The sequence below is a fragment of the Humulus lupulus genome, chromosome 3, assembly GCF_963169125.1.
Source record: "Humulus lupulus chromosome 3, drHumLupu1.1, whole genome shotgun sequence".
In the NCBI taxonomy this organism is placed as follows: Eukaryota; Viridiplantae; Streptophyta; class Magnoliopsida; order Rosales; family Cannabaceae; genus Humulus; species Humulus lupulus.
The window spans coordinates 44,107,711-44,123,664 of record NC_084795.1 but is presented as its reverse complement, the minus strand read 5'-3'; the positions used below and the strand labels follow the sequence as shown (position 1 = coordinate 44,123,664).

The 15,954-nt window shown below is 36.6% G+C and overlaps 2 protein-coding genes across 2 annotated transcripts; both read right to left on the bottom strand.

Annotated features, from left to right (window-relative positions):
• Nucleotides 1–9,323: 9,323 nt before the first annotated feature.
• Nucleotides 9,324–10,003, bottom strand: LOC133824040 (uncharacterized). The gene is made up of 2 exons (XM_062256900.1): nt 9,775–10,003; nt 9,324–9,703 (listed from the first exon to the last, which is right to left on the bottom strand). Exons 1-2 carry the CDS (start codon nt 10,001–10,003, stop codon nt 9,324–9,326), a joined length of 609 nt encoding a protein of 202 aa, XP_062112884.1.
• Nucleotides 10,004–10,095: 92 nt separating this feature from the next.
• Nucleotides 10,096–10,479, bottom strand: LOC133824039 (uncharacterized). The gene has a single exon (XM_062256899.1). It carries the CDS (start codon nt 10,477–10,479, stop codon nt 10,096–10,098), a length of 384 nt encoding a protein of 127 aa, XP_062112883.1.
• Between the last annotated feature and the right edge of the window lie 5,475 nt (nt 10,480–15,954).

Below are 15,954 nucleotides of genomic sequence, written 5' to 3'. Positions count from 1 at the left end.
GCCCATGAAAGTTATAAAAAAATGATAACAGTTCGAAACTGTACATGTAAAGACCCCGTATACAAGATTATCATGAAGGTAACAAATTTTGATAATTCGATAACATTTCGATATAGCTTGATATTAGCTTGATAACAGCCCATGAAAGTTATAAAAAAATGATAACAGTTCGAAACTGTACATGTAAAGACCCCGTATACAAGATTATCATGAAGGTAACAAATTTTGATAATTCGATAACATTTTGATATAGCTTGATATTAGCTCGATAACAGCCCATGAAAGTTATAAAAAAATGTGAACAAGAAAATGTACATGTAAAGACCCTTTATATATACAATCATCAAGGTAACAAATTTTGATACCATAAGTCTGTGGTCCACTTGTTCCTGAACACCTCCATATTTTAATCATAGATAGTTTCCAATGGAAGACCGACCATTAGATGCTCAATATGATTGACAGCATACACACCACAATCCCCACTGTAAAAAAAAGTAAACATTAAGTGCACATTACTATAACTTTAGTTAGAAACAAAATTAGTATGAAGATGATGTTTGTTACCTTCTCTTTGACTGAGTGAGCTCGTGTTTCTGTTTGCGACGCCATGTGAACTGATGCGGCCTCTTTCCTGCTGATGGAATCTTCAACATCAAGCTATCAGTAAACAGTTTACTCTGCATTAACAGAGAAGGAAGAAAAAAGCACCATGGACTCATAATTTCCTCAAGCTTTGCGTCACTAATCACCGAGTTGTCTGAATCGTAAACAATCAGAGTCCAACTAGAAATGGAAGCCTCAATGGCAAACCAATGTTGTTGTCCATAGTTCTGGCACCAATATACATCCTCAATTCCTCCCCAAGATGCCAGAAACTGCTGCTCGATGCCAGTCAACATGGACATAACGTCAGAATCCCAAGTATACTTTGTTTTGTCGGCTATTTTCTTGTACTGATCATATCGGGCAGGTATCACTTGTGAGAAATAACTTTTCATCACAAATGCATTCTGTCGATATATATTGGGAAAATACTTGCGACGCATACGAAGCATGTGTTCTGCCGCATCAATATGCAACAAAGAGAGTACGATAAAAAAATTAGCAAAGACCATCATAAATTGTTGTTGTCGAGCTCCATCGAGTACTTCCCCCATGGATAGCTGAAGAAGTACTCTACGTTCTCAACAATTTTTAGAATATCACGCCAAATGTGCAACTTGCCCTCAATGGCATTCAGAACCCTCTCAACAAACAAACATAGACCAAGCTTGTACACATCTTCCACAACCGTACAAGTCTTGAAAACATGGTCCACCTGTGAGAGCTTTACTTTCTCAGCATCGTTGAAATACTCCTTTATCAACCAGTCGCTGAGATTACGCCCTTCCAACTCTTCTGGTCACAGGAAGGTACTGAAATTCAACCCCGTCACTAGGGCAAACTCTCCCATGCCAAATCTACAAGACTTCGGCCCCTAGAAAAAATGCACCTCATCTTCATTGTTGCTGGCGATTTTCCTCAGCAACAGTTGATGCACCAAGACTCCGGAGAAATTAAACTCCAAAGCCAAAAAGAACTGCTTGAAAGGGGATTCCTTAGTCCTTTCAAGCAGCCCGAGCTCCAAAAACCTGGTCTTAATGTGATTTAAAGTACTACTACCCCGATATGTCCAAAAACCAGGAAAGTGATCACTGAACAGAACAAGCAACTTAGGCATCTGCAACAACACATGAAAAAAATTTGGTAAGAAAACAGAATGTTAAACATAATCAGGAAAAAATTCAAAAAAATTTCATCAAAAAACTGAAATAAGCTGCCATCGAGCTGAAACATACACTATCGAGCTAGTGTCGAGCCTATCGAGCTAAGCAAAATATGTCTACATAAATAATCATCGAGCCTATTATCGAACTATTATCGAACCTATTGAGCCCTGTTTATTAATACCACAGATTCCATCGAGCCTACTGTCGAACCCTTATCGAACCTATCGAGCTCTTTTAACCTAATACCACAGATCCATCGAGCTCTTATCGATCCACCATCGAACCATTCAAACTACCCTATCGAGCCCACTATCGAACCATAATCGAGCTAGTTTCATATATTACCCATGGATAACATTGAGCTTCTATCGAACCTTATCCAACCTATCGAGCCCTTTTAACCTAATACCACATATCCATCGAGCTCTTATCGATCCACCATCAAACCATTCAAAGTACCCTATCGAGCCTACTATCGAACCATAATCGAGCCTATCGAGCTAGTTTCATATATTACCATGGATAACATCGAGCTTCTATCGAACCTTCATCGAACCTATTGAGCTACTGGTTCAAACCCAGAAAAAACCACAGAAAAACCTAGACCAAAGAACTACCATACCCATTCCACACCACCAGATTCAAAGGAATCAAAACAACAAAAATAATCACGAGGGTTCAAGAATATACCTTAATGAGAAATCGGTTCGATTGATGGGTTCGAAGGGTTTGACGACGTGGGTTTCGAGCTTCTTTGTCGCCATTGGCTCGACGGGTTCGACAGGTCGATGTCGGAGAAGAGAAAGAGAGAGCCTAAGATCGACGGTTTCCTTCGTTTTTTGGGGTTTTAGGGTTTCCTTCGAATTGGGTTTGGGTTTCGGGATTGAGAGACTGAGAGAATGAGAGAGTTTGTGTGGGAAAAAATTTGAGTGGAAAAAAAATGAGAGGGGTATTTTTGGTACTTGGTGAAAGTTTAGCACCAATTTGAAAAATTTATTAGTGCTGGTATTATTTAGTAATTATACCCACTATTATGCATAAATAGTGAAATTTCCCTTATAATTTTCTCTCAACCGAGCAGACCCTTCACATTCTCACCATCTCTCTCAGGCGAAGCTCTCTCTCTCCTCACAGCCGTCGTCGCCACCTTCTTCTCCATCGCCGGCAACGGTAAGGCAGTTTTTGTGGTTTTTTTTTTTAAATTTGAATCGTAATGTATAAAATCGATGAAATTAGTTTAATTTTTAATCTTTATTTTGCAAAAATGTAGCTTAAAATGGGTTTGATTCTATGTGCATCATTTTGGAAGATTATGTTTAAATTCTGCAAAAAATTTGTGGGTCGATGTTCATTCAATTCCACATCAATGCCATTTCGATGCTTCATCGATGGTAATTCGATGACATACAGTGCATGTGCAGATTTTTAAATTATTGAAAAGTTGTTCATCGATGCGCAATTGATGCTCCATCGATAGTATTTCGATGGACCAGTAAATGAAGGCAGTAGTCCATCGATGCACAATCGATGGTATATCGATGTCATTTCGATGGTTTCATGGTTTTCATTTTTTTGTATAAAAGTCGATGAAATTTCGATGCTATGTCGATGCGATGTCGATGGCTTTTATATGTTTATTCGATGCTCCATCGATGTTATTTCGATGCCATTTCGATGGTTGTTCGAGCACATTAATTTGATGGTGATGTATCGATGTTTATTCGATGCTATGTCGATGCGATGTCGATGGCTTTATATGTTTATTCGATGCTCCATCGATGTTATTTCGATGGTTGTTCGAGCACATTAATTTGATGGTGATGCATTGATGTTTATTCGATGCTATGTCGATGCTATGTCGATGCGATGTTGATGGTTTTATATGTTTATTCGATGCTCCATCGATGCTATTTTGATGGTATATTGATGGTTGTTCGAGCACATTAATTTGATGGTGATGCATCGATGTTTATTCGATGCTATGTCGATGGATTTATAAGTTTCTTCGATGCTCCATTGATGCTATTTCGGTTCTATATCGATAGTATTTCGATGACAACAACAGACTGAGTATTTTTTGTAAATTCAACTAATTCTTTTTTTTTTTTGGATATTTTGCAGATGCCACCCAAACGTATCCCACCGCTTGAGATTCCTATAGAGGATCATTATGTCGGTCGTATGACCTATAGGGGTTCCAGGAGGTTAAAAAAATTGAAGAAAAGATTTGAGGAGCATGGATTGTTAGGGAGGGTGAATGAGTCTATTTTTGGACCATTCTTCACAGCCCCTGCCTTTTCATTCTCTGGGGCATTGGTGCACACACTGCTTTTGTGGAAGGTCAAGTCTCCGCGTGGTGATGAGGTGCACTTCTTGATGGGCCCAAACTTATGTAAGTTTGGGGTGCACGAGTTTGCCATTATCACTGGCTTGAGCTGCTCTTGTCCACCACTTGTCGTTGACATTCAACCTCACCTTACTTCCTCCCGCCTAGTTGATACATATTTCAGTGTGGAACCCGAGAAAGACATTAGGTTCAGTATGTTGGAACGAGCTTTTAGTATGTGCGATGTACCTGATGATTTGTACAAGCTCTGTTTGGTTTACTTTGTGGAGGGGATACTATTGGCCGCTGAGAACGACAATGCTATTTGGCGAGATTCATTGTCGATGGTCGAGGATTTAGATTATTTTGAGAAGTATCTGTGGGGATCCCTTTCATTCGATACAACTGTGAAACAATTCAATAGAGATATGAAAGCGATTGGTGCTACAATACTTGGTAAGAAGGCGAAGAAGATCACTGAGGTGGAGTCTTCTAAGGGTGTTCAAGTAGAGGCAAAGCACACTTGCAAGGGGTATCCACCAGCCTTGCAATATTGGGCATACGAGACGATTCTTGATTTACAGAAGGAATACGCCAAGCCCTGTGGATTCAAGTTCCCTAGGATGCTATAGTGGGAGAGCACAGGCCAGCTGAAGCATTTGCATTTGAAGGATGTACTTGCGAGGAGACATGTAAGTTATATTAAATTTAAATAATTCAAGAACTTTTGAATTATACTAATCAACTTATGTCGTTTCTAATTTGCTTGTTTTGTTTCCATTACAGTTGCCATGCATTTCTATCCTAAGGCCTCGACCAAATGAGCGAGACTTCTTCGATGCCATATATCAGAGGACAGAGGGGGATGCTCCTAGGTATACGAAGCTGCAGGATATGATCCAGCTTGCACCAGAGGATGGAAGACCTTACGATCCTGAGGCAGAGTCTGCTGCGGTGGCTGAGATAGCCGTGGAGGCTGGCATATTTGTGGAGGATGCCCCGACAGAGACTGCTCCAGATACTAGTGCAGAACCTACTTCTGATCCTGCTCCTAGGGCTTATGAGGTTGTGTTGGGTGAGATGGCCAGACTATCAGGTGCAGTGGACGAGGTTAAGGCCACTCTAGGTATCGTCCTTAAAAATCAAGAAGTCATATTAGAGAAGCTGGAAACACTAGGTGGTACTTGAATCGATCTTCCTCAGTGACAAAATCTATCAACGTCCCGGGATTTTTCTGTTGAAGCATGAACAGGTACGATGGTAACTTTTGGTAGGATGCTTCCAGTGTCCCTCTAACATAAGAAAGAGCCTTCTCTCGACATCTCCAAGCTTTTCCATATGACAACTCAATGCCATAATCATTCTTAATGTCTTCTCTTATGTTGTTTGCCATGTACGCATTCAATCCAGTCTGATATTTTTTCTTTATGCAATGACCAATAACCCAAGGTGCAGCTTGGCGATGACCTTTATGTCGGATGTCAAGTGAGCAAGTGTGTTTGTTGGTGAAACAAGTTATCTCGAACATATCAGATTTAGGAATTCTCTTCCCCCTCAATCTCCACCCATAATCAGGATCCTTGCAAGTGATATACCAAACTTCAGTACCTAACTTCTTCACCACAAACTCGAAGTTCTGCTTCATTGCATACAAGTGTGTCTTCGTCTTCAACTCTAACTTTTTCTCAAAAACCTTCCCAACTTCTATTACTCCACAACTCACTCCAGATAACGTGGGGATAACATAAGAGGGGCATGGGATATCTTCAGCAGTATACACCGGAGAACTCCATCTATTTCTATCGTCTTGTGTGGTTGGACAACTGCTCTCTGAGCCAGCAGTCCTCCGTCCTTGGCTTTCTTGACATCTTGGCAAGGGTCGTACATTTAAATTATCTACTTGAACCACAGGTAGCATCAACAACCGATCCTCTGAGTTATCATCAAAACTACTACACCCATCAACTCTTTCATCATCATCACCAAAATGGGCAACTGGATCGTCATTGACATAAGGCTCATACTCATACCCATCATCATGCGGGAGATTTGTGGGGGAAAAAAAGTTTCATTATGACTAGGACCTCCCACGCATACACTTGGCCCAGGAGTTGTTTATGGAACAGCCGTGCAAGATTGATTATGATTTTCCATATTACACTCGCTCTAGGAGATGGATCAATAAGAGCAATGTTCTTTGCAATCGAAATAACGCATAAAGGAACCTGATGTTTTAAGGACTTCGAATTGTCAAGAATAAGAGCACTAACTCCTTCATCATCTGTGATTTCAATAGGATCTACGCTAAAATCATTGCATGTAAACGACACTTCCAACTTTAAGTCAAACAATGACCTATCCACTTTCAGCTTTGAATACAACTTCTCCAATAATTCTATGTAACTAACATCAATTGGTACATGTATTATAGTGTTCAAACCAGCTTTGAAATTCCATTTCTCTGCTTTCTGTTCCCAAACACCGTTGTAAGAAACAATTATATTAACTCTGGAACCTGTAAATTTACAAAAAAAAACATAAGAAAATTATAAAAATAAAGTGTAATCGATGAAGAATCGATGCCTATGAAAATCTGTATTGCAGTTCAACATCGACGCCACATCGATGACATTTCGATGCATAATCGATGCTGATGGTTGCCATCTGTATGCGATTCCATTTCGATGGTATATCGATGCTGAACCAAATCAACATATATGGCATCGATATACCATCAATATTATATCGAACATAACATCTAAATTATATGTTCGCCCCAACATCAAAATTTTATCGATGTACCATCGATATACAATCAAAATGTCATCATTGTATAATCGATGCTGATGGTTGCCATCTGTACGTGATTCCATTTCGATGGTATATCGATGCTAAACCAAATCAACATATATGGCATCGATTCAACATCGATATACCATCGATATTATATCGAAAATAACATCTAAATTAGATGTTCGCCTCAACATCGACATTCCATCAATGTACCATCGAAATGAAATTGATGTACCATTGAAATGTCATCGATGTACCATCGATTTTGGAATGGCTCCCACATAATCCCAGATCCAAAGAAAAGTTCAAAAAATGCAGAAAAAAATCCAAACTCAATTGCGAAACAGTTCGAATCTAATATCTAACCATGGCATTTCATATTCACAAGTAGATAGAATGAAATGATACTTACCCATGATTTTTTCTCTTAAAAAACGCCAAAAATGACAATTTCTTCACTTGAAATGAAACTTCCATATCCAAGCAATCCAATTTCTTCACCGATTTGGCTGTGAAAATCAACAATGGGTTGCTGTGAAAATGGATGTAAATGATGGATGAGAGAAAAAGATAGAGAGAAAAATGTGTGAAGTGTTAAATTTGACTGATGAGGGTATTTTTGTCCAAAATAGGGGAGGGGGCACATTAGTGGGAGAATTTTTATGATGGCATGTTAAAAAATTTAACTATATTATGATGCATATAGTGTAAAATTTCCCTAACGTTATATCATATATTACCGTATCATATGAAATTCCGTATATATAATATGTCATTTAATATTATATAAAAAAAAGGAGAAAAAAAAAAGAATGTAATATTATAGCTTTATTTCTATACACTTGCCAAGTTTTGTCAGAATAGACTGAGGCACGTTAGATGTTTTAATGTTTTGATGTTTAATTTTGATTCACATATTATTACTCTTTTTTAAAAAGAATAAGATTTTGTTTTACTTTTTTTCCAATAAAATAAGAAGGAATGGACAAGTGGATTCCAAAAATTTCCACGGGCTTGATGATAAACATGGAGCATGCTTGAGCCCCCAAAATAAAGAGCTTTGCATATTTTCTTAAATGAGTCTCATTATAGTGTGTATGTGTTTTATGAATTGATCTCATCCAGCCATGACCATGATCTATCTTTCCCAATCTTTTTTTTTTTTTGAAAAAGAGACAGAGGTCACAAGTTGACCTCCTTTCAATAACATTGAGAACCCTCATTTATGGTGGAGGAATATCGTGATAACAAAAAGAACAAAATAAAACAATAAACCAATCAAGCTCAAGAAAACAACCCTCAACTCACACTCTAAAAAAACCATTACAACCACAAACTACTCCACTCCCTACAAAGATCCAAAAAAGAAACACCCTAAAAATCTCTCGATCTATACACCCAAGTGGAAACCCATAATTTAATTTTATCCTAGAGATTATCCACCGTACAAGAAACGTCTTTGAAAGTCCTACTTTCCTCTCCAGTCAAATTGCCCAAAAAGTCGCCCACACAGTGCTCTGCCACAAAAGACTCACCCTCTGTCCTCCTTCTAAATGGCACAGGAACAATTGAGAACAAAAGGAAGGCATACACCAAGAGACCCCAAACTCAGCCAACACTTTAAACCACACCTCCCTAGTAAACATACACTCCATAAACAAATGGCAAACTGATTCCCCATCATTCTTACAGCAAACACACCAATTTGGCGACATAAAATGAAAAGGTATTCGCCTTTGCAAGTTAACGTGGTCATTCAACTTATCCAAGAATAATAACCATCCAAACAATTTAACTTTGGAGGGAACGACGCTCTTTGATAAATTCTTAGCCCAATCCAGCTCAGGGCCTAAATGAGCGTAGCTCAAGCAATGAAAGGCAGATTTACAATTAAAAACCCCGCTATTTTCTGGAATCCGATGCCTCATATCCTCCAAGATTGACTAGAGAGCCACAACCTGAAGCATGTTCATCATTTGACCAAAACTGGACACCTCCCTATCAAACAAATTCCTCTTGAAGTGCAAGTTCCATCTTAGGCCCCCCAAACTCCCTTCACCTACTAAGACTGCTAGGTCTTTAATCACACAATTCTTGGCCATGGACACTAGAAATAAATTCAGGAATTGAGATTGCAAGGAAACATCACCAAGCCAAGCATCCTCCCAAAAACAAATCCTATCTCCCCTCCCCACCTTGAAACAGCCCATCCCCCTATACTCCTCATACAAGGCCAAAATATCTCTCCAAGGACCACGAGCCGACATTCTTCCCCCTCCATCCGTGTCCCAAAGACCATCATCTACCCCATACCTACTCTTCACCATCCTATGCCATAAAGCCTTATTTTCTAAAGGAAAATGCCATAACCATTTCATAAGAAAAGTCTTGTTCCTCTTCTCAATATTCCCAATACCCAAACCTCCATGGCTTCAAGATTTACAGACTTCTTGCCAAGAGACCAAATGATCTGCCCTTGACTGATCCGCTCCCTCCCACAGAAAATCTCGCATCAACTTCTCAATAAACCCTGCTACATTCTTAGGGATCCAGAAAAGGGAGAGGTAGTAAACCGGAATAGAAGACAGAACTGACTGAATAAGAGTCAACCGACCACCTCGAGACAAAAAACCACTCTTCCAACCATCCAATCGTTTAGCACACTTCAAAACTATAGGCTCCCAAAATACTCTGGATCGAGGGGAAGCTCCCAAAGGTAGACTCAAATAATGAATCGGCCACTGGCCCACTTCACAACCTATCTCACTAGCCCGACGATCAACTAACTCCTCAGGCACATTTATTCCAACAACTGACATTTATGCAAATTAATAGATAGCCCAGACACAACACTGAAGACCTTCAGAATATCAAGGAGCACACCCAGGGACTCCTCATCGTTAACAAAAAAGATCGTATCGTCTGCAAATTGAAGATGGCTGACGTCAACTCTGTCTCCGCCCACTGTAAATCCTCTAAATGTTGAACTACTTTTAGCCTTATCAACCATTCTGCCCAATACATCCACCACCAAAGTAACACAAGAAATGGGACAAGGAATCCCCTTGACGAAGACCCCTCGATCCCTTAAATTTTCCCCTAGGACGCCCATTTATAAACACAGAGAAAGACATAGAGGACAAGCATCCATTGCCTCCAAACTTCTCCAAATCCTTTTTTATACAGAACAAAATCCAAGAATCCCTAATTCACACAATCATAATCTTTTGTAAAGTCAATTTTGAACACCCAACCCTTACTCCTATACTCCTCCACCGCCTCATTTGCTACCAAAACTGTGTCCAAAATCTGCCTGCCTTCCACAAAAGTTCCTTGAGTTTCCGCTAGTGTGTCGGACAGAACACCTCGAAGTCTATAAGCCAACACCTTTAAAATAATTTTATATAGACTAGGAATAAGACTAATAGGCCTATAATCCCTCACACAACAATTATTGATTTTCTTAGGAATAAGGCAAATATAGGTTTCATTGGCCCTCCCATGAATAACTCCATCCTTAAAAAACCCATGTAGGACTGTCATCAGGTTGCTCTTCACAATGTCCCAATTTTCTTGATAAACTGCCATAGAGAAATCATCTGGCCCTGGTGCCTTGGACCCATCACATCCGCGTCATTAACCAAAATCGTTCCATCATCTTGTTCAATCCTTGAAATGAAGTTTTTAGCTTTCCGAGCACTAAGAATATTGTGAAAAAGCTTGGAATTAGCATCCCCTTCCTTAGCCCATTGACACTTTAATTTAAGCCAGACACTTCTCTCTTCTTCCAAGACAATATGCTGCCATTCTTCCTTCACCTTGGATCGTTCCTTAAGAAAATGCTCATTCCACAATCCCCCTCCTCTATTCTATCTAGAGCAAACAATCTCCTTTCCAACGACTGTTTAACTACTTTTCTTGATCCAAAGACTTCCTTACTCCACTCCTCGATTCTATCTCTAACCCAGGCTAATTTGCACATAAATTGATACCCTGGCCACCCTTGCCCTCTGGCCGAACCCCACCACTTCTTGAAAAGCCTAGAAAAATCTTTATGCCCCAACCAAGCATTGTCAAAACTGAAAGGACTTGGCCCCCAAGAGGGAGGATTTGAGTCCAACACAACTGGGCTATGATCCGAAATAGCTCGTACCAACACTTATTGACATAGGAAAGAATAAACCCCTGACCATGTCGGAGTATACATGAATCTATCCAGTCTACCACAAATAGGCTTTTGTCTATAATTCGACCACGTGAAACGACCATTCTGAAGTTTTGGGTCAATTAATTTTAACTCTTATTTAACGCCCAAAACGTGCATCTACTAAGCGATGGTTGTAGTATAGATCGGGCGGTCGATTCCACAAGAAGGCAAGGAAATAAAGTTAATCGATAAATAAAGTTAAGAGATAAACAATATGAGGAAAATAAAACAAGTGATATTTTTGTTGTTTTTGATAAATATAGATTAGAAATAAAGATAGACTAAAGTGTGATGTAACAATAGGTAACAATTAGGAAGGGTCAAGAGCCACCAATATGCATACTTATTTATTTGGATCTTTGATTCATAAAAATTACACAAATGAGAAGTTCACATCCCAACTATTCATTTGGAAGATTTAGCATTGAAGCACAAATATGTTTCACAAAAATGTATTCAAGTGATTATTATTCTTTATCATGGAAAGATGAGATAAATCTTATGAGAAATCTAAAAATGACATTATACCATTGGCCATAATGCAATAAAAGATTGGACATAAAACCTAACACAAATATTTCTTTTATTATTTATAAAATACATAGAAAGAGCATGACTAATTCTATATAGATTTAGCAAAAGTAAATATATATGAATGAGATGGAGAAAATGATAAAAATATTACCTATATTATTTTCACTAATTTGATAATACATAGAAAGTGCTTGACAAAATCTATATACTATTAGTAAACATAAATATAGATAGCAAGATGAAGGAATACAGATAAAAGAAAATAAATCACTCAAATGTATAAACTTTAAGCACAAGGTGAATAAAAAATATCAAACAAAGTCATAGTGCATATAGGATCATCCTAACATTCCTAAGAAAGTTAGCCTATTATGCTAGACATTCTCATAAAATTCTAGAGAGAAAATATGAGAAATGAGACTAAAATTTGGTAGAGTTTTGTTACCTAAAAATTACATAGAAATGGTGAAAGAAGAGTCTCTATTTATAGAGGGAGAAAATGACTAAAAAGAAATTAAACAACAATTTGGGGTTTAGAAAATAAATCTGAAATATTAATATTAAAATATGATTTTGAAAAATCATATATTATTATAAATATTAACCTAGTTATTTTGGTGTATGGTCAATATGTCATTTTTCTAAAGCACCAAAAAATATGAGCTTTGAAGCTCAAAATGGCAATTTGCAATGCCCAAAGTACTTAGAAGATTGGGCTCATGGGTGGCTGTTGTAGAGAAGACCTTGACCCAGGCGCAGCCAATGGGAGTGTGCCACGTGGCGTTGGCTGATGGAGGAAAAGGACTGGAGGTTGCTTGGGCGTGGCAGGCTTGGGCTGCTTAGGGAATTTGGTTGCTTCGGATGGGCCAAGCATGCGTTTGGGCCGCTGGGTTGGGAGCTGATGAGAGGTGCTGGGCTTTGAATGGCCGCTGGAGGCCTTGGGAGAGCTTCAGCTACGTTGAAGGAGGCAAGGCTGGAACAGGTCCAGGTGTCAGGCGGCTCGGTGGCTCGGCTCACGTGGGCTAGGGAGGAAAACGGACCTGGGCTGGGGCCTTTGGATTCTTGGGCCCTTTATTTCAAGAAAAATACCATTTTTCTCTTCATTTTTTTTAGATTTAATTGCTTTATTTTCTCTTCATTTTAAAGTGCCAAAATACAACTTTAATTCCTACAAAATAACAATAAATTAAATCATAATCAAATATTTTCATTTATAAAATAAATCATATTAATTCCATGAAAATATTAATTAAAACTTAATTTATTTTGACTACTAAAATCAATAAATGTGTATTTTTCACCACTAATCACAACCCCCAACTAGCTTATTGCTGGTCCCTAGCAATTCAAGCGGATAAAAAATTATTACCAAGATGAATTAGTGAACTAAATTATGCAAAATCATTTAACAAAATGTTTAGTGAGAATTTAGAAAATGCTATTTAAAACTATCAAAGTTGTAATTCAAGAGACTTGTGTGTGTGCACCAAACCATATTCATCTTCCCATAATTTATAACACAAACAATATTGAAAATTCACCAAAGAATAAAGTCTCAACTCCAAATCCTCGCAAATGTATTGAAAGTATTTTTGTGGGAGATGGTTGGCACTCTTGGAGTTGGAAATTTATCAATTAACACTCAAAAATAGATGTTATCATTTCAGGACAAACAATATTAACAAATATTGATCAAAAGATAAGTTAATCAATTAATTTGAATCTAAATGACATAAGAACCTTCGGGATTTTACAAAATGATATTAAGAGCCAAAATAAAGAATAAAACAAAAATAAAATACACAAATTTTTTTCTTTATTTTTTATGACATAAATTGAAAACAAATGTAGTAATGTTGATTTTTTTTATTTGACAATTATTTTCAACAAAACTACAAAAAATGTTGCTCTTGTTCTCCTTTTTTTTCAATTTTTTTATTAATATATTTCTTCTTTTCCTTTATTTTTTATAATTTTTTTGACAAGAGACAACATAAGAATAAAAAGAAATTAAAAGGAAAATTACAATAAAATACAACAAAGGCTCTTTAAAACAAAAATTATCCCTCTAGTAAATGTCATGTTTTAAATCCCAAAAATTAATTTTACCAACTCAAATGATCAATAGAAGTTTTCAAAGTTGTTTTCTCATTCTCACATCTCACAAAAATTAAAAGCTTTAAACTTTAGGATTTTTCTCAATTGAATGTGTGAATTTTTTTTTCAATGTTTGGTTGTGCATGACATTACTCTAAAAAATTACTTCCTAATAGTAAAAATAGCAAAAACTATCTCACAAAAATTATGTTGTCATGAGTTTTGCAAACATTTAACTCAAAATTTTAAAATGGTAATCAAAATACATTGCAACGCATGAATATGCCCTACTACCCCCAACTTTAAATGAGACATTGTCCTCAATGTCTAACGTTAAGCCCATTGTGGGAGAAAAATGGAATATGATAACCAACAAAACCCCAAAAAGTAAAATTTGCAACATAAAATAAAGACACAAATTAAAATAAAACACACTAAAAAGAAAGATAAAACCTGATCAGTCTTTGGTAGACAAAAGCATCGCACTTAGGTAAGTCTACTAACTGCATGTTTGTGTGCTATCCTGTATCGAAAATGAATTTTCTTTTATCCTGCGTCTCAAAAATCAAAGCGTTAGTAACATTTTCAGGATAAAGAAAATGTTTGGTATCAAAATCGTGGAGGAAATTGGATGAATGTTTCATTGCAAATATGTGTATGATTTCCTCAACGATTAAGTTTATCACATCAGTATGATAGCTCTCATTTTTCTTTGGAGTGGTTGGAAGGATTTCAGTATGGGAAAGAGGTTCACTCCAAATGGTAATAGCATCATCCTCCTCGGGTTTAGAACTGGGAGTAAGGGATGGTGTTATGGCCTCAGGTTGGGACGAGAATTGACTTAAATTATGTGAAATAATAGTGTTGGTCAATTCTAAAAGTTGAGTACTAGTTTTTCTAAAATCTTCCACAAATTGTCTATTGAATTCTCTTTGCTCATCTATAAATGTGTGTAAAATATCATCTAAGGAATTTGTGTTAGTACAGACATTATATGGAGGTTCATGTGGGAAGGTAGGAAAATTTTGCTCAAAATTCACGTGAGGCAGTGCATGGTAGTTGTACTCAGGCTTCCAACTAAAATCTACGGGGTTGGTCCAACTAGAATTATGATTCATATGGTCGACTCTTTCAAAGTCACAATAACGTTCATCATAATCTACCTCGAGAACCTCGTAACTTTCACTTTCAAACTTAGTTTCTAAGCCCTCAAGTTCTCGGTATTCTCTTACACTAAGTTTGCATGCACTCCTAAAACGTCTAGTATCCTCAGTAGCACTAGAATGATGATTGTTTTTTAATGAAGAATAATACATTGGAAAATACATCTCAAAACGTTTCTTTTCTTCTTCATTCATATTTTTTTTATTTTGCTTTTGTGATTTTTTTTTATTTTTGATTTTTTTGATTTTGTTGTTTTACTTGTTTCCAGGTCGATTTGAGGATTTTAGAACGGTCCCACTTAAGACCCACACTTTATCTAGAACTCCCCGAGGTTACTAGATAATTATGGAGGGGTCACAATTCATAAAAACGGTCCTCTTACAATCAATACTTACTAGAACTCCCCGAGGTTACTAAGTAAGCATGGATGGAACTTTACTCAAATTGGCCTTTAAGCAAAAATTGCTTATGTTGACAAAACAAGCTTTGTTTTTATTCTTTTTTTTTTTTTTTTGTATTTTATGATTTTTTTTTCTTTTAAGATTTAAAACCTAAAAATAAAAAAATAAAAAAAACTAATAACAAAAAAAATGAAAAATAAAGATACAAATCTAACAATAGAAAAACAAAAATTATTTAAACAAAAGGAATAAGATGCTCACTAAACCTAAAAAAAAAAAAATAGGAAAAGGAAACACTAATACATAAAAGGGCTAAAAAAAAACTCTAAGAAAGTAACATTTTTTTTTTAAAGATGAGGAAAAACTATCTAAGTAAACAACAAAACTAAAGTAATCATACAACCACACAAAAAAAGGACAAAAGTAAGATAAAAAATGTAACAAATCCTAAACACAAAAAATTTTAAAAAAATAAATGAAAATTAAACTAGCAAAAGATAACAACCAATTTATTTATTTTTTTAAGTTTTTTTTTTATAAAAATAAAAAAAAATAAATAAAATAAAATAAGCTATTGAAAATAAATTAACAAGAAAAAAAAAACTAAATACACTCATAACAGGCTTTTTATTTATGTATATTTTTTTTTTATTTTTTTAC